The sequence below is a fragment of the Thamnophis elegans genome, chromosome 6 (genome assembly GCF_009769535.1).
Source record: "Thamnophis elegans isolate rThaEle1 chromosome 6, rThaEle1.pri, whole genome shotgun sequence".
Taxonomy (NCBI): Eukaryota; Metazoa; Chordata; class Lepidosauria; order Squamata; family Colubridae; genus Thamnophis; species Thamnophis elegans.
In genome coordinates, this window is record NC_045546.1 from 10,698,390 (window position 1) to 10,722,003 (window position 23,614).

Below are 23,614 nucleotides of genomic sequence, written 5' to 3' on the forward strand. Positions count from 1 at the left end.
TATCTATGGATCACGGCTCTCTCACGACAGCGATTTGAGGAGATCCTCGCAAAAATCATCTTCCTTTTTTCCCTTGGAACGCTGTGTTTATGAACGATTAGCTCCCGTTTATTCACTCTGGTGTTTCAGAAGTTGGTTGCTGCTCTTCTTGTTTTTAAAATCCTGCATGGGAGCAGTTTGCTGCATCTTTGATTTTATTTGAAGTGCTGCAGCTACATTGTACAGAGATGCACTTATAAAATTCTGCCAAAAAAGAAAATCTTGCATGCCTGGCCAATTGTAGTAAATGAATCCTGATTAAAAGTCTCAAAAGCTATAGATACCCTTTGGACAAGCGTTGTTTCAGCAAGCTTCCCATACCAACAGACTTGAGGGATGATATCTATTCTGGTTATTAGATACCTGTACATTTGGGGTTTTTCACTGTAACCTTTCAGGTTTGAAGACACTTAAGATTGGGAGAAGGTTATAAATAGAATTCATAAATTAAATATATATATATATATTCCGTGACCTGTCAAAACCGCAGTCCACTAAAGCGCGCCCGATTAAAGCACTACGTGACGTCATCAGCAGCGCGACGAAAAAAATTAAAAATAAATTAAAATAAAATTAAAGCAAGCCGATTCACATAAAGGTAAGGGTTAGGGTTAGGTTAAGGGTTAGGGTTAGGTTTAGGGTTACGTTAAGCGTTAGGGTTAGGTTTAGGGTTAGGTTAAGGTTTAGCGTTAGGTTTAGCGTTAGGTTTAGCGTTAGCTTTAGCGTTAGCGTTAGCTTTAGCGTTAGGTTTGGGGGGGTTAGGGTAAGGTTTTTGCTTTAATTTTAAATTTACCGCTCACAGCGCGATGTTTTCGTCGCGCTGTGATGACGTCACGTATGCGCTTTCGTCGAGCGCGCTTTATTCTACCGCGGTTTTGTGGTGGAACCATATATTTTAAAAACCACCTGGAGATGGCATAGATATGTCAGGCACAAAAAATCAGGCTCACACGTAAGTTTCAGTTCAGAAGATCTATTACTCAAGCCTATATACAAGAACGTAGTCAACTAACAGTCAACACAAAATTGGCATTAGATAAAGAGTGAATGGAATTCAAGGTGGGGACGGACACTAGATTTGAATTGTTTGTGGACATGTAATGATTCTAGGCTAAGTCCTCTCTTGACTCTTCCTTCTGCCTTTGCCTGCTTTCTCCTGCAGATACGATAATACATGTTTCTACGCAAGAGGAAAGCAGTCATTTGTCAATGCATTTTTAAGTTTCCCAGTCTCTTCTGCATGCCTAGATTTCCTCCCCAAGTACTAATGCTAAGTCACTGTTGGCCCTTTAGGAGGCTTCATGGAAGCCTTACAAGGCCTTGGGGAGATGTTACAAAGAGCTGCTTTAGCCGGGTACAGTATGCCTCATCAGCAGTGGGAGGAAGAAGACACGTTGAGACGAACCAAAAGCAACTAATGCAGAAGATCGTAAAAAGTTTGACCTAAATAAGGGCACTTAGTGAAGTGTGTGGATTGAAGCAACTGTCCTTGAGCATTAAGGCAGCCACCTCCTTGGAAAGATTCGATGTAGCGGTTCCAAAATCCTTTCCTCAATTATTTGTTTCTTTGTTTGCATGCAAAGGCACTATTGTTGTTGGGGCTATCCTGAAGCGGAGCAGCTGTTCATGGACACACATCTAGATAACCAGGAACAGCCTTTGATGCAGCTACATCGAACCTTCAGGAGGATGCAGCTGTTTTAATAGTCTCCAGAGAGAGATTCCACACCAGCCAACACCCTCTGCACAGTGTTTGTAGCAAATGACTCGCCCTTGGAAAAGATTTTAAAAGGATCCTTGGGTTTAGATAAAGGTAACAGATCCCCTTGCACCTATATGCTAGTCGTTCTTGACTCTAGGGGGAGGTGCTCATCTCTGTTTCAAAGCCGAAGAGCCAGCGCTGTCCAAAGATGTCGTCATGTGGCCGGCATGACTAAACACCAAAGGTGCACGGAACACTGTTATCTTCTCACCAAAGTTGGTTCCTATTTTTCTACTTGCAATTTTATATACTTTCGAGCTGCTAGGTTGGCAGAAGCTGGGACAAGTAATGGGAGCTCACTCCGTTACGCGTCGCTAGGGATTCGAACCACCGAACTGCCGACCTTTCTGATCGACAAGCTCAGCATCTTAGCCACTGAGCCACCACATCCCACTCTGGGTTTAAGTCAAGCTAATCTATGCTTTCATTACTACAAAAAGCACCGGCTTCCTTTCTAACACTTAATTGCTTCTAACTTTTAAAATGCAGAACTTTTTTGTTTTTACTATAATGTCAAGAATACCCTGATAATATTTTGGTCTTCTGATTTCTCATTATGATTCCATTGAAGCACCTCCGATTATTGCCTCCTCTTCCTCCTCCTCCTTTGCCTCCCAGGGTTATCAATTAAAACATTATCTGCAAGAAAGCACTCCCTGTCCCAAGGCTTAAGCAGGCTTTATCACAGATTTCTTGCATGAGAAACAAAACCCATCCCTTCTCTTCTTTGGAAAGGCTTTTGCTGAGCTAAAATCAGTATGGGGTGATTTTCTTTTTTTCTTTTTTTGCCAGAGAAAGCAAAGGGCAAGGGCTACTTTGGAAAAAAAGGGGGAAAAAAGGCAATAATGAAAAGCGTATAATCCAATAGAAATATTTTAATGCATTAATACCATTATGGGTTTAATTAAATGTCAAGAACAGTTACGCCACTGCTTAACGGTCAAATGCTACGGAGTGTGCGTGTCGCAGCTCAGAGAAGAGATAACTTGCTAAGACATGCTTAGAAAGTTGCATGGGGAATAGGTATATTTTTGGCATCAAATGAAATTAGCCACGGGTTCAAAGGGACATATTCTTTTGAAAGGCGGGAGGCGCGGATCTTTGGGGAGAACTGGGCTTAAGCACGATGTGTCCTCCTTAGACCAACCGAGGGGAACATTTCGTTCGAACATCTGTTTGCTTCCTCAAGCCATCTACATTCAAACCCTCACACTCACAGCTTGAGACAAATCAAATTGTGCAAAGAAGTGGTGGCAGAGACTGTAACATCAATCTGCCGGATTGAAGGAAAACCCATTATTGAATGTTCCCCTGCATATACGATCTGCCTGTATAAAGGGATTGGGGGTGGGTGGAAAGGACCTTTTTGTATAGAGCAAATCACCACTTTGGGGAGGGAAAGCTGAAGCTATCCTTCTTGCGCATGTCGTGTTTTTTTTTATTTTGTAGGAAAGCTTAGAGGACCCTTGTGGGACTCGGGGAGTCATTCCTGGAAATACAGATGAGGCCAAAACTGGCTCTCTTTATTTAATTAAACATATTTTTCTTTGCTTTTCTTTTTTCCCACAGTAAGAATAATTTTTAATCATGAGAAGCCAGATGTCACAAGGAACCTGATCCTGCTTTGGGATGAATTGAGAGAGGGTTTTTTCCCCATCCGTTGGCTCTTTTTCATATCTCATGCTGTGAACCCCACTTTCGGCTCCTGATCTCTAATTTATGGAAATAGAGAAGTTTAATCTTCATTTCGTTGTTTTTTTTTTTTTAATTTGAAGCCTGTCCAGGGCAGGAGAAGGCGGAAAGAGAAATGTGTTCTGATCTAGACTTCCTGAGAAAGCTCACATCCTGTTCGCTCCCCTTTTATGTCTTATAGGAGGGGCCAATAATCTCCAAGCCTTATTCCCAAGTCAACCCTGTTTTCTTAATTGTTCTTGCCTTCTGGCAGCTCTGCGCATGCGCACACTGGGAACAGGCTCCCGCTGTTCTTCTGCCTCGCTGATATCAGGCTCTGGAGGCAGCAAATAACTACCAGATGACCTTGGTCCTCTCTCTGCCTCTGACGCAGAGTCCTCGTCTGAGCCATCCCCAGACTCTAGGACTAGCCCATGTCCTTTCCCACCTCTCTAATGAGACTCGAACTGCCAAATTGCAGGCAGCTGGCAGTCAGCAGAAGTAACCTGCAGAACTGCATTCTAACCATTGCGCCACCACAGTTCTTAGGAGGGAAGTTCAGAAATCATGTTAGAAAGTATTAGTTCACAGACAGAGTAGTGGAAGCTCGGGATGAATTTCCAGCAGAGGTAGTAGTTCAATCATCAATAATGTAGTTTAAACATGCTTGGGGATAAGCCAGGGGTCAGCAACCTTAAACACTCAAAGAGCCACAAAGGTCCTAACCTGAAGCCCCTTGTTCAATTATGGAGCCAACCGGATGTCCAGTTCCCCCACCATAGAGTCTCCTCCTAGCGTGCCGTCCTTTTCCCTCTGCTAACCAGAAGTCTGGCTCCCCCACCATAGTCTCCTCCAAGTGAGGCATCCTTTTCCCTCTACCTTTCTTAACCGAAAACTCTATCAATTGTGGAGCTGACTGGCGACAGGGAGCTGCAGCAGAGGCATGAAAGAGCCACATGCAGCTCTGGAGCCACTCAGAGCCACGGGTTGCTGACCCCTGGGATAAGCAAATGTCCCTCCTCCAAAATAAAATTAAATATAAATAAAATATAAAAATAAATAAATAAACTCAGGGTAAAATTCAGTTGAGCACTAGGTCTTTTTCTGCCATCAGTACTTTATGTTTTAATCATGTACAAGAAATAAGTTAAGGACCGCCGTCAGCACTTCCCCCTTCAACAAGCATATATATGATATTCACTCTTCCCTCTTTTCTTAGAGTCTTGACACATCTCCCTAAGGATTTTCCTCTCCTGTGTCTCCAGGAGGAAGCTCTTTTCGCCAATCACTCTCTCTCTCTCAGATCAATGGAGAGGTTTTTTTTTTAACGCGTGGGAAGCACTTACGTGCCTACTAATTGAAAGAAAACCAAGATTTGCTTTCAAATACACTGCCACGAAGACAGTGGGGGTTGTGTGCATTAGACTTCCTTTGTGTGTTCGGTGATTTCGACACATGCTAAACAGAAAGTTGTGGGTTCAGTGCTAAAGTTGCCCTACGTATATTTGACATGTAACGGCGGGGCGGGGGGGGGAGGTGGAAGTGTGAAAGTTCTTGACTGGGTAGCCAGTCCTGTTAATCTAGAAGTTTGGGCTAATTAGCCAACCGGATTTAAAGCCGCTTTCTATGAGAGATGATATTTCTTTTTATGAAGAGGACTGTTAATTAAAGGAGTCAACTCTTGTTAAAAACACGTCTGTGGCTGGATAGATCATGTGACATGAAAACGATGCTCAAATCCTGCTCTCAAAGGCATAGGCAACACAAAAAATGGGGCTTTCGTTAGCAGTAACAAGGGTGTACATCTACACTCCGCATGGATGCATTGCTGAATCTTTTGTCCGCAAATATTGGTTGTTATTTTCCTTCTCCCCTTCCTGTCCCTTGTTGCCATCTCTGTTTTGAAATATAGAAACGATGCCTGAAAGAGAAAAAATTAGCGTAGAACAAGGATGATAAGGGCATGTTTTGTGCAGTGTTAATCAGCCCATCCGGGTCTGGGCCTGTTGCCTTGGGTATTTTATTGTCTCGAATCCAAAACATTCCGTGAGTGTAATTGTACTTTCTGTTGTAACGACGACTAGGGGGGAATTTCGAGAGCTCTTTCGAAGCGGACAAAGGTGTGGGGACGATTGTCATCGCAAAACCCTTGGATGCAGAGCAGAGGTCGATGTACAACATGACAGTGGAAGTCACCGATGGAACCAATGTAGCCAGCACTCAGGTAGCGTCTATTACTACATCTGTCCCAATTCGCACATAAAAGTTATTAAAATGAACCTCTCATTCATGAATACCTTGATCTTGTTCTCGTGAAGGGAATTGTCGGGCTTGCAGCCATTCTTTCTTTTGTATTTTTGGCCTGCCACACTTTCTATTATTCTACTGTGCATTTTTTATCGTGGGAAAATGGGAGGGGCGATTGTAAGGAGTTACATACTATGTAGCCATAACAACATTCTTTCTAGAAAACCAAGGTCATCCTTTCTCTCAGCACCTCTGCACCTGACAGGAACTGGATGAGTGGAACTGCCAGCATGGCAGTGAGAGATTGGACCATGTGATGGGCTTGTGGGCAAGATCTTGAACTTTCAACTGGGTGGGGAAAGTCGGGAAGCTTTCAGATTTGGGTTTTCCCAGATGTCCCAATATGGCTCTCTTAATAAATTAGAACTTTGAGCAATACTTTGCCCTGGACTCTGACTTACTTTTGGATGCTATTTGGAACCCTGACACTATTATTATTTAGAAAAGACTTAGATATCTTCAACACAATTATACATCAGTCTAGTAGTCAACGTTTTCACAGGACTGGTGGACATGGGGACAAGATCTTGAACTTTCAACTGGGTGGGGAAAACCGGGAAGCTTTCGGATTCAGGTATTCCTAGATGTGCCAACGTGGCTCTCGTAATAAATTGGAACTTTAAGGAATGCTTTGCCTCAGACTCTGATTTACTTTTGGATGCTATTTAGAACCCTGACAGGAAGCTCTTAACCAGCTAAATCATGTATTTGCTTCTTGCATGCAATTATTACATGTATATATTGTACCAATCAAGGGTGGGATGGTGGCCTAGAGGTAGAGCTCTCACCTCACAATCAGGAGGCTGTGAGTTCGATCCTAGGTAGAGGCAGATATTTCTCTCTCTGGGCACACTGGGAATATATCTGCTAGGGAAAAAAAACTCTGCATTGGCAACAGGACGAGCAGCCGGCCAGTAAACGCTCAAGCTCCATTTAATTGCCCAGACTCCAGCCCCCAAGGATTTATGGGTTCATTAAAAGAGGAAGAGGAGGATTGCACCAATAAAGGAGAATATTTGTAGCTCAGAGTTAAAATGAGGGATCCTAACACCAGAGCACTGATGATGTTACCTAGCACGGTAAGGAAACGTCTGTAAGAAAACCACCAAGCTCAGAGAACGCCAAGGACCCCACAATACTGTGTTTCTCCATTCACGTCCAGTTAAAAATACCTTTCTGGCCTGCTGATCTTGGACTTGGGCTTAACTTTCTGAAGATGATCCTCATAGCATCTGTGAATCCCATAGTATTTGTAGCTGTGAGCAAAAACATTGTTTTGTTGGTTTTCCCCTCCAATGGATTCGAAACCATGCCAGTGAAGGGATTAGTCATTTCCTGATGACCTTGGACAATATCTTCTTTCCCATCCCAGCAACGTGGTTGTTGTTTTTTTGCTGTTTATGCTCAAATGCACCTACATTTTTTATTTTATTTTTGGTGATACTTGCCAAATGGAGGGAGGGAGGATAATTCTGGGGAGGGCGGAAATGGGTAGCAGCTAAAAAAAGAGAGAGAGAGAGATCCAATAATTCAGTAGGTTTGTAAAGCCATAAATTCTCCTCCCGTGGCATTCTGAATGTGAGCCACCAAGCCGCTGAGCTCCAATTTGCAGAATGAAACGACATATATACGTATAATTGGATCGGGCTTGCCGGTGGTGCTTTTCTTTTCTGCCCTGGCAGTGTGTTGGCTCTGCTGTCGGAAGGAGGCAAAAGATGTTGTCGAAATGCCAGGAATGTTTTCCTACCATAATGCGGTCAATGAGGTGGATCTGGGAAACAGTCTCAGTTTCTGTAATGAGATGGCGGCCACTTAATTACAGGTTTGGGTTTTGTCTCCTGCTTAAGAACTGCGACCATTTCCTTTTCCCTTCTGAGCCCTCTGCATATGGTCCATTACTGCAGTAGTAAGAGGAGTCCAGTAATGGTGGTTTACAATTCACACGAGGGTTAAGTTTTACTTGCGTATTAGCTTCGATGGCAGCTAACCAAAAGAACTTAAGGGATCTGAGCTAACGCTTTGTCAATTCAGGGCTCGGGAAATTCTCAGCCGTTTGGGGGCTAGGAAAACATGGGGTTAAAAAACATCGAATCCAAGTGGACTCCCCAAAGTAACCGCTTTAACAGATTAAAACAGACTTGGAAGGGGCCTTGGAGATCTTTTAGTCCAACTTCCTGCCCAAGCTGGAGACCCTAAACCATTCTGACAAATGTAACAAAAGGAAATTCAATGGTGAAAAAAGTAAGGTTCTACATTTAGGCAAGGAAAACCAAATGCACAGGTACAGGATAGGTGGTACCTCGCTCAATAGTAGTAACTGTGAGAGGATCTTGGAGTCCTAGTGGACAACCATTTAAATAGGAGCCAGCCGTGTGCAGCAGCTGCCAAAAAAGCCAACATAGTTCTAGGCTGCATAAACAGAGAGATAGAATCAAGATCACGTGAAGGGTTAATACCACTTTATAAGGCCTTGTTAAGGCCACACTTGGAATACTGCATTCAGTTTTGGTCGCCACGATGTAGAAAAGATGTGGAGACACTAGAAAGTGTGCCAAGAAGAGCACCAAAAAGGATTAGGGGACTGGAGACTAAAACATATGAGGAACGGTTGCAGGAATTGGGTATGTCTAGTTTAATGAAAAGAAGGACTAGGGCAGACATGGTAGCAGTGTGATATTTATATCAAGGGCTGCTACAAGGAAGAGGGAGTCAAGCTATTCTCCTAAGCACCTGAGAGAAGGACAAGAAGCAATGGGTGGAAGCTAACCAAGGAGAGAAGCAACTTAGAACTAAGGAGGAATTTCCTGACAGTTAGAACAATTAACCAGTGGAACAACTTGCCTCCAGATGTTATGAATGCCCCAACACTGGAAGTTTGTAACAAGATGTTGGATAACCATTTGTCTGAAGTGGTGTAGGGTTTCCTGCCTAAGCAGGGGGTTGGACTAGAAGACCTCCAAGGTCCCTTCCAACTCTGTTATTATATTATATTAAATGGCAGTCCAATCTCTCCTTCTCTGCAGTGATGAAGCTCCCACAACTTTCTAAGGCAAAGCTGTTCCATTGGTTAATTGTTCTCACTGTCAGAAAGTTCCTCCTTATTTCCAGATTGAATCTCTCCTTGCTCAGTTTCCATCCATTATTCCTTGTCTGGCCTTCGGGTTCTTTGGAACATAGCTTGACCCCCTCCTCTCTGTGGCAGCCCCTCAAATATTGGGACACTCTTATCACGTCTCCCCTGGTCCTTGTCTTCATTAGACTAGTCATGCCCAATTCCTGTACCATTCATTGTATGTTTTAGCCTCCAGTCACCTAATCAATCCTGGTTGCTCTTCTCTGCATTCTTTCTAGAGTCTCCACATCTTTTTTATAGTGTGGTGACCAAAACTGGATGCAATATTCTCGGTGTGCATGATTTCTCCCGATCGGCTCTTAATCTCTTGGAGAATGGAAAGCTACTAGTGAGGCTTTCAGTTCCCTTTGAATGCCTCTTTGCAAAGACCTGAAGCCGAACCGTGGTAGCGGTAGTCATGGTGGGGAGAACGTTAATTTATTGTCTTGAGAAATTGGATGAAGGAACCTGTCAGGTTGATTAACCTCAACAAAGGTTGAGCCAGAGACCCTGCGCCAGCCAGATGCTTTTGTCCACATCTTTTGCTTAATTCTTCACTTCTTGTAGTCATCTGGCAGTTTGCAATATGTTTGCATTCATCTTTTCCCCATCTGAAAAATTTGGGAAATGGAGCAGCTCTTCCACTTAAATTAACTCACGGATTGTGAACACAGTGGTGCGTTCTCAGACGACATTTAAATCATGCCTCTTTCTAGCCTCATAACCTTCTCCTTCTTCCTTCTCATACTCCAGAGGAGCAATTCAGAAGCCACTTGCTATATAATGTATCTCAGCCTGAACTGTGTTTTTTAACAGTTTAACAGAGTTGAAAGGAACCTTGTAGGTCATCTAGTTCAACCTTCCCCCCCCCTCAAACCGGAGACCCTACACCATTGCTGACAGATGTCAGTCCAGTCTCTTCTTGAAAGCTTCCAGTGATGAAGCTCCCACAACTTCTGAAGGCAACTTCTGTTCCATTGGTTGATTGTTCTCACTTTCAGAAAGTCCCTCCTTATTTCTAGGTTGAATCTCTCCATGGTCAGTTTCCATCCATTATTCCTTGTCTGGCCTTCAGGTGCTTTGGAAAAACCATGGCTTACAAACCATGGCTTAATGTCGGCCGTCTTTATGAACTGCTGTTTGAAATTGGCTTGTTTTCAATTAATCAGAGTCCGCGGTTTGAATTTAATGAACAGGTCACAGCGAATGGTAAAAGCTTCTGGGGTTTTTCTGCCATTTCTGCCAGAGAGAAAAAGAAATACGCTTACTTTGGGGCTCATGAGATGTCTGTGATAAACATACCTAATCTAGCTCAGGGGTGTCAAACTCGATTTCATTGAGGGCCGCATCAGAGTTGTGTTTGACCTCGGGGAGCCAAGGTGGACATGACCAGGGTAGGAGTGGGCAGCTCAACGCCACTTATGTCGGGGACACCTGTGGTGACCAAGTGCTAAGGCAGAACTTCCCTCAGACCCTCCCTCACTCTCATAATTCCTTCCTTCCTTCCTTCCTTCCTTCCTTCCTTCCTTCCTTCCTTCCTTCCTTCCTTCCTTCCTTCCTTCCTTCCTTCCTTCCTTGGGTGAATCCAGCAGGGTCTGACAGGTTCTGGAGAATCGGTAGTGGAAATTTTGAGTAGTTTGGAGAATCAGCAAATGCCACCTCTGGCTGGCCCCAGAGTGGGGTGGGAATGAAGATTTTTGCAGTACCCTTCCCCTGGAATGGGGACAGATTGGAGATTTTACAGTATCCTTCCCCTGCCACGCCCACCAAGCCATACCACGCCCAACAAGCCACACCGACAGAACCGGTAATAAAAAAAAATTGAATTTCACCACTGCTTCCTTCCCTCTTTCTTTCCTTCCTTCCTTCCTTCCTTTTCTTCTTCCTTCCCCTCTTTCTTAATTTCCCTTCCTTGCTTTCATCCCATCTTTCCTTCCTTGTCATTCCCTTTCTCCTTTCCTGTCCCTTCTTGCATGCTTAAAAACCAAAGGGAAACATTTCTCCTTTGGTTTGTTTTTAGTTTGTTTTGCTAGCTGTCTGCCAGTGAAAACGGAGCTCAGGAGGGCCATACCCTGCCCCCTCCCCGGGTCCCATTTTCGGACACAACAGCCTCCTGCAGCCCTCTGCCAGCGAAAAAGGAGCACGGAGGGCAGTGGTGGGATTCAAATAATTTACCAACCAGTTCTCTGCCCTTTGTCCAGCTGGGTAGGCGGGGCTCGGTGGTCATGTGATCATGTGGGCGTGGCCAAGTCAGTGTCACTCAGGTCGATGGGTACTTCACCTTAGTTGTTACAATGGTAATAAGGGTTAACCGGAGAGGCAGTTTCTGTAAGCAGGGCAATAAAGATTAGGCTAGAAACAACACCAGAATGTTTCCTACCTGCCTTCCTTACAGGATTAGCCCTGTAAAGTGGGGAAAAACACAAGATTTCTTCCAACAACCGGTTCTCCGAACTGCTTAGAAAGTTACCAACCGGTTCTCCCGAATAGGTGCGAACTGGCTGAATCCCACCAGTGACGGAGTGCCACATGGCCCTACTGATCTCTGTTTTTGCTGACAGAGGCACCACGGGCCGGTCCTTTGCTGTTTCTAGGTTGGCCCTGCAGGCCAGATTTAAGTACCCCACGGACCACACACACACCCCTGCCGGACTTGAGTTTGACACCCCTGATATTGCTGGACTTCACAGCGAAGAAGCTTCTTGGATGAGAAGCAAAATGGTACCAGAAAGTCCAGTTGCCTCTTTTAAAAATAAAGCCCCTTTGGTCTTTTTTGTATCATTTCTAATCCTACGGCGGAATCTCAGAGACACAGAATATAAAGTTGCAGGCAAACAAATTCATTATCCAAAGCACTCACTGCTTAAGGGGCACCGTTTTCATACAGTCTGATCTTAGCCACCTTGCAATTCACCCCGAAAATAGATATGCCAGATACAGTTATTTTTGATTACTTGATTTATTACCAGCTTTTCTCAAGCATGAAAACTCGACACGGGTCTCACATTCACAGAGCATTTGTTAATAGGAATAGAATTATAAAAGTATAACCAAAAATAAATTGGCTTGCCTAGAGGCAGGATGCCTGGCTGGGATTTCTTTTTCTAGGCTTCTTAAAGTCAGATCCAACTGTTTTAATTGATTGTTGTGACTCTTTTGCTGCTACTGGTCTACCTCTTAAAGTTTATAGGGCAGCCCCCTCCCCCCTTAAGATTTGTGTGATGTGACAAGTAAGACAGAAGCAGCTGCAAATATATACTTGCAGTCCAGTGATGGGATTCAAAATTTTGTACTACCAGTTCTGGGGACGGGGTGGGGCAGGGCTTGGTGGGCATGGCAGGGGAAGGATACTGCAAAATCCCCATTTCCAACCCACTCCAGGGCAAGGATACTGTAAAATCCCCATTCCCACCCCACTCCACTAACCTGCTTTCCAGCTCTAAAGAAGATGCAGCAAATTAGTTGGGATGCCGATCAGCTGGGACTCGGGAGGCAGAGAATAGATGGTGCGGGGCCAGCCAGAGGAGATATTTGTCAGTTCTCAAAACTACTCAAAATTTCCGCTACCGGTTCGCCAGAACCGGCTGAATAACACATCTGTTGCAGTCTCTCACTCTTTCCCGTATAGCACTGATGGCTAACATTTTTCTCCTCATGTGCCAAATTTGTGCATGTGCAACAGCACACACGTGTGTGCCCACACCAATAATGCAATGCATCCTGCCCCCTGCATATGTGCACATGACCCCTGTGCTCCCCCTGCACATGCGCACAACACCATCTGCAGCCTCGTTTTGGGCCTAGCCGGCCTCCCTGAAGCCTCCTGGGACCAAAACCGGGCTGTGGGGGCGCCGCACCCCTCCCGCAGCTTGTTTTGGGGCCTAGCAGGCCTCTCTGAAGCCTCCTAGGACCAGAAACGGGGCACGGGGGGTGCTGCACCCCTCCCGCAGCTTGTTTTGGGCCTAGCAAGCCTCCCTGAAGCCTCCTGAAACCAAAAATGGAAGGTGGGAGGGTGCAACATGCTCCCATGCCCCCCTCAACTCCCTATGCATGTGTGCATGACCCCCACGCATGCATGCGCATCTCCCGCATGTGCAACAGAGACCTGAAAAATCAGCTGGCCAGCGGAAGGCACACACACATGCGCTATGGAGCTGAGCTGGGAGATGGCTTGCATGCCATAGGTTCTCCATCACATCCCTATAGGTTGTCAAGCCATTTACAGCAACATTTCATCCGATGAAAACATAACAGAGATATCACTGACTTTATTTCTGAATGCACCTCCTGACCCAAGCAGGCAAGTTTCCAAAGTTACAGTTATTCAAAGGGAAGGATATCTAACAAGTTCATATCTGTATACACCTAGCCAACACATAACAGACCTTATTGCCAGGAACAGCAATTCTCTCCTGCAGAAAAATAGCCTTGGGATAAGTTATATTATTAGGACCTAGAGGAGGAAAAATAATGGAATAAAATTTCTGGAATCTCGCAAACATGGTTGGCTTGAATTGTCACGGTCGTTAGCTGGGGTTTCTGTCCCCTAGTTTTCCTAGGGCAACAAAATTCAGCGGTAAAAATCAGGGTTCTCCTTGCATGTGGTTGGTGTAAATTGTGTTCTCAGCATTTTCCTCCTCTTTCAAAAACTCAAGGACAAACAATTATTATTATTATTATTATTATTATTATTATTATTATTATTATTATTATTATTTCCAGTCAGGAGAATGGGAAGGAAAGGGTTTTTGTTTGCCTCTTTACCTCCCCTAAAACATGGGTTTTTGCAAAAACTAAACAAAATAACCCAAAAAAAACCCCTAACAGGAAGGAAGAGGAACCAGGTTCTCAATGAGAAAAATCAAGTAGTCTTCTTCTTCTCCTTCTCCTTCTTCTTCTTCTTCTTCTTCCTCCTCCTCCTCCTCCTCTTCTTTCTTCTCCTCCTCCTTTTCCTCCTGTTTCTTTTTCTTTTCTTCCTCTTCCTCCTTTTCTTTTTCTTTTCTTCTTCCTGTTCTTCCTCCTCCTCTTCTTTCTCTTTTCTTTTTCTTCTTCCTCGTCTTTTTCTTTTCTTCTTCTTCCTCGTCTCCTTCTCTTCTTCTTTCTCTTCCTCTCCCCCTTCTTCTCCTTCTACTCCTCCTCCTCTTCCTCTCATTATAAACAGGTAATCCTCAATTTACAGCCACATTTGGGATGAGAATTTCAGTTGCTAACCAAAGGCAGTTGTTAAGTGAATTTACTGCAATTGTTAACTGAACCATGTGGTTGTCACACCAATCTGGCTTCCCTATTGATTTTACTTGGTTGGTTTGGTTTGGTTTATTGGATTTATATGCCGCCCTTCTCCCAAGGACTCAGGGCGGCATACAACATTAAAAAAACACACATATTATAAAAGGTTTTTAAAAAAATAGATAAGAGTATCCAAAAGACAAACCCAATTGATATTAACAATAACATTTTAATTTTTTTGATTAAAATTAACAATAATATATATCATTAATAAAAATTTGATTAAAATTAACAATAATATATCATTAACTTATTGAAAGTTGGCTGAGAAGGACACAAATGGCAATCCCAAGGCCCCGGAACGGTTGTAACCAGCATAAATTCATGCCGGTGGCCAAACATCTGGGCCAGAAACAGTCTAAACATACTGTACATTGGAGATTTTGTTTTCCTTTACATTAATAATTGTAAATCTGCTGGGTTGTTGTTGTTGTTGTTGTTTTGTAAAATACAAGAAGAAAATTCAAAAGGATGTGAAAAACGCCACTCAAAAAGGGCAAAAGCGAAATAAAACTTTGGTTGCAATGGCTTCTATTGTAAGCTTCACGTGTGATATGAAATATTTCCTCTTCCTTTCTGCTTAATGTTACTTTATGCTCTTAAAGAGACGTTTTCCCCACTCCCCTGTGGCTTTAAAAAGTAGTCTATGCCATAGCCTGAGCAGCTGCTACTCATTCGTTCTTTTTTGCATAAACCGTGATATTTGGGCTGACAAATCCTTAGACAACTTATAGTCCGCAGCTGCTTGTATATTGGGGACACATGTATCCATGACAAGGTGCCAACTAAAAACGAAGCCTTCTACATACCGAAAGGGGCTGTATTGTTTAACTCCATATTATTCTGCTCCGGGTTTCTTTTGACCGGGGGGGGGGGGGTACCCTTACCTCCTTGAAAACGCAGAGGGGAAAATAACTTATTATGGAAACATAAGCTGGAATCTCTAACATTGTTCTCAATTTCCAGGTATAACTCTTCTTCTTCTTGTGCCATATCCGTCATCGGACATTGGCGATTATGTTGGCAATCCTATTTTTGTCAACGGCTGCCTGAAAAAGTTCTGCTGAGTTTTGTCCAAACTAGTCCTTTAGATGTTGAAGTCATGGTGTTATTCTTCTGCCTGGACCTCGTTTCCCTTCAATCTTTCCCTGGAGGTTTAAGTGAAGGATGCCGTATTTTTCTGGGTGTCGCATCACATGTCCGAAAGATTCCAACTTCCGCTTTTTAATGGCTTTGATGATGTCCCTTGGCTTTCCCAGGTGGCTTATCACCTCCTCTTTTGTGAGTTTGTCAACCCAGCTTATATGTAACAGCCGTCTGTAAATCCACATTTCAAATGCTTCTAGTTTCTTCAAGTGATTTTCTGTCAGAGACCAACTCTCTACTCTGTAGAGCAGGATAGAAAAGATGTAACTTCTGACAAGCCTGATTTTCAGACTTATGTCGTGAGTACAGAAGACCTTTTTTTCATTTTGAAGAACACTGTTCGAGCTTTCTCTATCTTTGTCTTTACTTCACTGTCCCTTCTTTCATGTAAATTAAAACTGAGGTACGTGATCCTTTCAACTTTTTCTAGTGGTATTCCTTCCGAATTTATCACTGGTAAATTAAATGGGTTGTTTGCTGATGGCCATGATCTTGGTTTTTGAGGTGTTAAGCTTCAAGCGCATTTTTCAGATATTTCTGAGACTGTTGATGAGGAGCTGAAGGTCTTCATGCTTACTGGCAAGTAGAACTATATCATCAGCATATCTTAAATTGTTGATCTGAACACAGTTTACTTTGAGGCCAACACCAATGTTTTCCAGTGCTTTGTTGAAGGGTATAACACTACACATCAATTATTTTTCTTAGTAAACAGACATAAGCAAAGATGGTCCATTCGGGTGTTATAGACTTTTCAGGATTTATTTCACAGATCTAGGTATCACTTCTGTACTCCCCCCCCCCCAGCCTTAGGGGACAACTCCTCCCTAAGGCTACCCCAGCTTTTTAAGTAGCATATAACCTTAGCATAGAGGTTTTTTCAAAAAAATAATTTTGTTTAAGCTTTTTACACAACACAACATAAAAATCACATTCCACATCCATTCTTCCCATTCCTAAGACATCGGTATCTTTCATTTTGTTTATCGTCCCATTTATACATACTTTCCATTCATTTTACATTTGCAATGTCCTCTTTATATTTATAATTCCTATAACCTAATATTACATACATACATTCTACTTTCATTCCTTATTCCTGTTCTCTGGTACCATTTATCCCATTCTGTATAGTATTCTTTATCTTCTTTATCTTGCGGTTTAAAAGTTAATTTGACCATTTCTGCGAAGTCCATTATTATTTTTTAATTATCATGTTTTTGGGAGGTATGCTGTCTAATTTCCAATTTTGAGTGTATATTATTCTTGCAGCTGTCAGTATATATATTATGATATAATTGATTTCCTTTGCAAGTGTTCCTCTAATTATCCCTAACAAAAACATCTCCAGTTCGAATTGAATTTGAAGGCCCGTTATTTCTTGTAAACGGGTTCTTATTTTACTCTAATATTTCCTAGCTTCTGGATACGTCCACCACATGTGGAAATATGAACCATGTTGATAGAATTTTATTATGGCTGCTTTCTAGACTGTTCCCAAGATGGATCTTTACAGATGATGGAGGAGAGGGTTAGCTGTGGGTGTATTTTCTGGTAAAATGTTCAACTGATGTCATGAAATGCTGCTAATGTTGTGGAAAGCTAATGTTTCATGTTTCTTGGAGAACTATTTTCATAAAATATTGATGTAATAGCTCATACGGGTAGTCCCTGACTTACAACCATTCATTTAGTGATCGTTCAAAATTACAGTGGCCCTGAAAATGGTGACCAATGACCATTTTACACACTTAAAACCGAGGTGGAAGGGTCACATGTTCAAAATTTGGGCTCTTGGCAACTAGCAGAGGGGTGAGCAAACTGCGACTCTGGAGCCGCATGTGGCTCTTTCCTCCCTCTGCTGTGGCTCTGTCACCAGTCAGCACCACAATTTTGAGAGAAGCTTCGGGGGGGGGGAGGGAAGCACAGTGCGCCAGGAAAAGACTCTATGGCAAGGGGAGGGTTTTCCAGTTGTCTCCACAATTGATAGGGCTTTCAGTTATGACAGGTAGAGGAAAAAGTATGCCGCCTAGGAGAAGACTCTATGGTGGGGAAACTGAACTTCTGGTCAGCTCCAGAATTGAATAGGGGGCTTCCGGTTAGGACATTTGTGGCTCCCGGTGTTTTCTTTTCTGTGGGAAATGGGTCCAAATGACTCTTTGAGTGTTTAAGTTTGCCGACCCCTGAACTAGCATGTATTGACAGTTGCAATGTCCCACAAAATGATGTGATCATTTTTTTGCAACCTTCTGATAAGCAGAGTCAGTGAGGAAGCCAGATTCACAGATTAACAACCGTGCTACTAACTTAACAATAGAGTAATTCATTTACCAACTAGGGCAAGAAAGGTCACAAAATGGGGCAAAACCCATTTCCCAATCTCCTCGCTGAGCAATGGAAATTTTGGCCTCAATCGTGGTTGTAAGTCAAAGACTACCAGTATGTAGTTTTTTTTTTTTAAATAGCAATCCTGCTTTTCTTATACGTGTCCATTGTGGGGAGTTGACTACGTACGTCTCACCAGCCAGATCCTTGTTCTACTACAGTTTGTTCTACTAGACCCGTGATGACGAACCTATGGCTCATGTGCCGGAAGTGGCACACAGAGCCATCTCTCCGGGCATGGGAGTTGTTGCCCGTTGCTCTTCGTGGCTAGGAAGACGCCCTGCCAAGGCAGGCCGGAAAGGGACACGGGATGGGCTGGGATCGAGAGACACCGCGGGCGCCCACTCAAGCGCAATGGAGCTGCTCAGAACAACCAGTCCCTTCAGGTGTCCTGCTTGGCTTAGAAGGAACTCAGTGCTGATTCCGACAGAAAAAGACAAATGGCCAGTCCTATCCGCGGCTTTGATCTTTTTCCCCAGGGAGGTGGTGGTGGAGAGATGTTTTAGAGACTAATTCTAGATGTAAGATTATTTCTAGTATCCAACGAGCATCAGATAAGCTGGAGTTATTGTTGAAACAAGCGCGCAGCCAGCATCCCTCCTGCCCCACCAGTTAGCAAAAGGGCCCCCCAAAATTCCTTGGCAGCCTTGGGGTTTTCCTCACTTTGTCTCCCAACAGCTGCTCCCCCACATACTGAAGAGGAAAGGCAAGGTAGGAATTGAGCTCCGAGACCTTGGGATTCTGGTACCTTTTTAACAAGCAATGTTCGGGGTTCCGGCGCACCAGCCAGCTGGTCTTCACACATGCAGGAGCGCCGGAAACCGGAAGAGCAGCCACCCAGTGCGCATGCACACGCCAGGAAGGGGATCTTCTTGTTTCCGGTGCATGCATGCTGGTATGTGAGCATGCCTACACACATGCATGCATGCCAGGAACCAGACGACCAGGTTGCCGGGGGGCGTGAGCATGTCAGAAACCGGAAGATCATTTTTCCAGTGCATTCATGCTCACTGGGCAGATGCTCTTCCAGTTTCCGGCACACGCGCACACACACACACACACACTCCCGTTTCGGCACTCAGTGTTGAAAACGTTCACCAACACTGTACTGAAGAAATTCTTCATGTTTCCCTAATAATTCAATAAAAGAGAAAATGCCCTAGAAACTTTTTTCAAAAGACAAGGGGGGGGGGGGGAATTGAAGAAATGTTTGTGGGTGGACTGTGATGCTGTCCTAATTGTATAGTTTAAGTGTGTGAATGTCTCTCCTATCGTGTGTTATACATTGATTTTTCCAATTATCTGTCTGCTGCTTGATTCCCACTCTTAAGTTAAATCCCAGCGGAAAACACTAGCAAAAAACTGCCCCTGTGGAGATACTCCAATCACCATTAAGTCCTACTCCTCAGAAACGTTCGGGGAATTTCTACTTCAAACGTTCATTCATCCATCCGGTTTCTTTGTTCACAGTTAGATGGAGAATGTTAAAAACAAGCCTTTTTTAAAAGAAAAAAAAAATCTGGTTTTATCCAGAAAACGTCAGAAATGATGATCTGACGTATGACTTATTGAGCCAAAGGATTCAAAATGGTCTGTTTGGTTTAACCCTTCTGTTTAATTAATGAAATCTGAGGCTATAGTATCAGCAACAGATTTCTGTTCAGCCTTTTTATGAAGATTTCCACTCCAGAAGAAAAGGAGAGATCCAGGGGTGGTTTGCAGGTGGTACACCCCGGTACGGTTCTACTGATGCCTACTGGGAGCACCGGCTACCTTTATGGTTCAGTGCTCTGGAGGGCCCACCCACCTGCCCTCCTTACCTGTATTTGAGCTCTTCGGCGCTTACGCGCACAGAGCGTACGGCACCTGCACGACGCTCTGCTGAGCAGCTGAAGTGTCACGGAGGCATCAGTAAGGACACCTGTGCACGCATGCTGTGCGTGTTCATGTGGTGGACGCCGGGCCCGGTTGCACCGGGATCCGGAACCCACCACTGGAGAGATCCCTAATCCTCCGAATGTCAGCGTTCTAAGTATTACATCCATAGTAAACAGCTCCAAGGCAAGTAGGTTCCTCAAATAATTAGTTTATTGAACATATCATATTGGCATAAGCTGGTGAGAACTGACTCTGAATATTCCCGCGGTTTTCACCTAATTAAAAGTAAAAGTTTCCCCTTTTCCCATTCAGTCAGTCACATGGTCCAATCAAGGTCCCCTCCAGTTGCCAGGAGATGTCGCTCCTCCTCTCCCCAGCCACCTGTGGGAATGTCCTTGGTTCCCAAGAGAAAATATTTTGCTTTGGCTACGAAATCACTCTATTTCTATTCCCCACTCCTTATCCCTCAGTTCCAGTGTGGCGATCAGCGAACCGGTAGTGAAGGTAAATGCAACCTACCACTGTATCATATTTCCAAGATCCAATCTTTGTCGGTTATAAGGACCAGAGGTTTACTCTTCTAAGCTTTCGGGCTCATGCTGCAAGTCCATTTTTGTGGGACTTTCTCTCAACTGGAATATATGCTTTGTGCTGTTCTATGAGTCATATTTATACGATGCCTTCCTATTGGTTGATTGGTGTGCTGATTGGGTGTTGTTTCTTTGTGCTGCCAAGCCCTCAGTTCCTAAGTATTTGATAAGTTGGTGGTAAATCAGCATTCCTATTGACTGACAAGTAGCTCATTTCCCAGGCTTCAATCATTTCCCTGGCTATTTTTGTACCTGCATGGCCAACAATCTTGGTAGCTGTAAAATTGAATGTATGTCCAAATAATCATATCTCCTTTTGACAAGAGTTGATAGATGTATGAATCTTGTTCTCTCTTCTCCCCCCGCCCCTTTGATACTTAACTAAAGGTATTAATCAAAGTTTTGGACAACAACGACAACGGTCCAGAATTTTCCCACCCAAACTACGATGTGATGATTTCTGAGGACATCATGCCTGACACTGAGATCCTTCAAGTAGAAGCCATGGACAGAGATGAGAAGCACAAGCTCAGCTACATCATTCACAGCAGCCTCGATTCCATCAGCATGAGAAAATTCAGGATGGATCCCAACACCGGCGTGCTCTACACCGCTGAGCGCTTAGATCACGAAGCTCAAGATAAGCACATCCTCAACATAATGGTAAGCGGGGAATATTAATCTGTGTTCTCCCCCAACACAATTGCCAGCTTTAATAGGTGCGTGCTAGAGTCTTCCGATAAGCAAAACGGCTTTAGATTTGGTAAGGAGGCAATAATTAGGTTCCCCCCCCCATCCCTTCCGCCACAATGCAGTTATTCGCCATGGAGGCTTTGTGAGGTTTAATACGAAAGGAGGGTTTTTATCTTGCAAAATGCTTGTGCCATCTTGAAGCCGAACATGGTGGGAGCATCATCATCATCTCCCAATGTCGGGGCCCTTTTATCAGAGGTAACTTTTTTAAAAGCGTTTTCTTCGGAATCTTAACGTTCTTTTGGGAAGCTGTTAACAAAGCGATTATCACTTTTCTTGCTGTGCTCAGCTCTTAAAGCCAAACGGGCTGCTTTATGGCAGATTTCTGCCAGGTCTTCGAAAGGCAGAAGAGAACCGATTTCGCTGGTGCCTAAATTACATGGTAGAAAGTGAAGTGTGTGCCGAGTGTTAATGGAACAATAACCTTTTTTTTTCCATCCAAAGATGATTGTTAAGAATTTTCACACTTGCATTGAACTCCATTCTGGGTACAAAAAAGACCTAAGAAATGCTATTAGCGTTATTGGAATTGGATTCACTGTAGTGACTAAAAGGCAATTGCTGAACAATTTCCCATACAGGTAGTCCTCAACTTACAAAAATTTGTTTAGTGGCAGTCTGAAGTTACAATGACACTGAAAATAATGACATGACCAGTGGTGGGATTCAAAAAGGTTCTGTGACCATGGCTTGGTGGGGGTGGTGTGGCTTGGTGGGCATGGCTTGGTGGGGGTGGCAAAGAATGCTGTAAAATCTCCATTCCCTCCCCACTCTAGAGGAAGGATACTGTAAAATCTCATGTCCCTCCACACTCCAGGGAAAGGATACTGCAAAATCTCCAATCGCACCTCACTCCAGGGGAAGGATGCTGTAAAATCCCCATTCCCTCCCCACTCCAGCGGAAGGATACTGCAAAATCTCCATTCCCTCCCCACTCCAGGGGAAGGATACTGCAAAATCATTCCCTCCCGATCAGCTGGGACTCGGGAGGCAGAGAATAGATGGGGGCGGGGCCCAGTCAGTGGTGGTATTTACCAGTTCTCTGGACTAACCGTGTTACTAACTTAACAACTGCAGGGATTCACTCACTTAACAAAGCAAGAAAAATCATCAAATGGGGCAAAATTCACTTCTGTCTCGCTTAGCAATAGAAATTTGGGGCTCAATTGTGCTCATAAGTTGAGGACTACTTGTAATAACCCTGGGGATTGGGATGTATGAAAGCATTCTCAGAAATTGATTGAGCACCTTGAAGTGACCAACTATTAGATACTGCAACTGTTCTCCACCATCGCTTACTCGGTAGGATGAATGAGTAATAATAGTCTTTCTGGGCAGAATCATACAACCCTTCCTAAACTAGGAGGCCAGCTCACAGAACCATGTTCTTATGTATCTGGAGCTATTAAGCAGAATAACAGAGTTGGAAGGGGTCTTGGAGGTTTTCCAAGAGCCGAGGTGGTGCAGTGGTTAGAGTGCTGTACTGCAGCCACTTCAGCTGACTGTTATCTGCAGTTCGGCGGTTCAAATCTCACCGGCTCAAGGTTGACTCAGCCTTCCATCCTTCCGAGGTGGGTAAAATGAGGACCCAGACTGTGGGGGCGATATGCTGACTCTGTAAACCGCTTAGAGCGGGCTGAAAGCCCTATGAAGCGGTATATAAGTCTAACTGCTATTGCTAACTGCTATTGCTATTCTAGTCCAACCCCCTGCTCAGACATGAAATACCAGTGATGGTGAACCTTTTCAGCACCGAATGCTGAAAAGGAAGCATGTGCGCCCTGGAAGAGAAGTTGCCAAGTGTGCATACGCATCCCGCCCAGCTTGTTTTCTGGCTACTGGAGCACATGACGATCAGCTGGCCGGTGCACATGCACACAACGGAAACCAGAAGACCAGCTCTTCCGGTTTCTGGAACTGCCGCATGTGCAAAAAAAAGCTGATTGTCACGCACACATGCATGTCAGAATCCCCGAAGAGGAACAGGTGACTCTGCGCGTGCCAACCAACATGGCTCCACATGCCACTTTGGGCACACGTGCCATAGGCTCGCCATCACATCCCGATACCATTTCAGGCAAACGGTTGTCCGATCTCTTATAAAAACCTGCAGTGTTGGAGCACCCACAACTTCTGGTAGCAAGTCATTCCCCTGATTAATTGTTCTGTCAGGAAATTTCTCCTTAATTCTCAGTTGCTTCTCTCCTTGATTATTTCCATCCATTGCTTCTTGTTGTACCCTTAGGTGCCTTGGAGAATAGCTTTGCTCCCTCTTCTTTGTGGCAGCCCCTGAGATATTGGAAGATTGCTATCATGTCTCCCCTGGTCCTTCTTTTCACTAAAATGGACTTACCCAGTTCCTGCAACCATTCTTCATATGTTTTAGCCTCCAGTCTTCTAATCCTCATTGTTGCTCTTCTCTGCAGTGTTTCCAGAGTCTCAGCATCTTTTTTACGCCATGGCGACCAAATCTAGATGCAGTATTCCAAGTGTGGTCTTATACCAAGGCATTATAAAGTATAAAATAGCAATGGCACTTAAACTTATATGCCACTTTACAGTGCTTTACAGCCCTCTCTAAGCAGTTTACAGAGTCAGCCTCTTGCCCCCAATAATCTGGGTCCTCATTTTACCCACCTCGGAAGGATGGAAGGTTTAGTCAACCTTGAGCGGGTGAGACTC

At 44.0% G+C, this 23,614-nt stretch overlaps 1 protein-coding gene across 1 annotated transcript in view; it reads left to right on the plus strand.

The window, feature by feature from the left end:
• Positions 1-23,614, plus strand: part of FAT3 (FAT atypical cadherin 3) — a 417,794-nt gene that overhangs the window by 258,208 nt on the left and 135,972 nt on the right. The window contains 2 exon segments of the mRNA XM_032219713.1: positions 5,557-5,696; positions 20,567-20,842. Coding sequence (XP_032075604.1) covers positions 5,557-5,696; positions 20,567-20,842 — 416 coding nt within the window.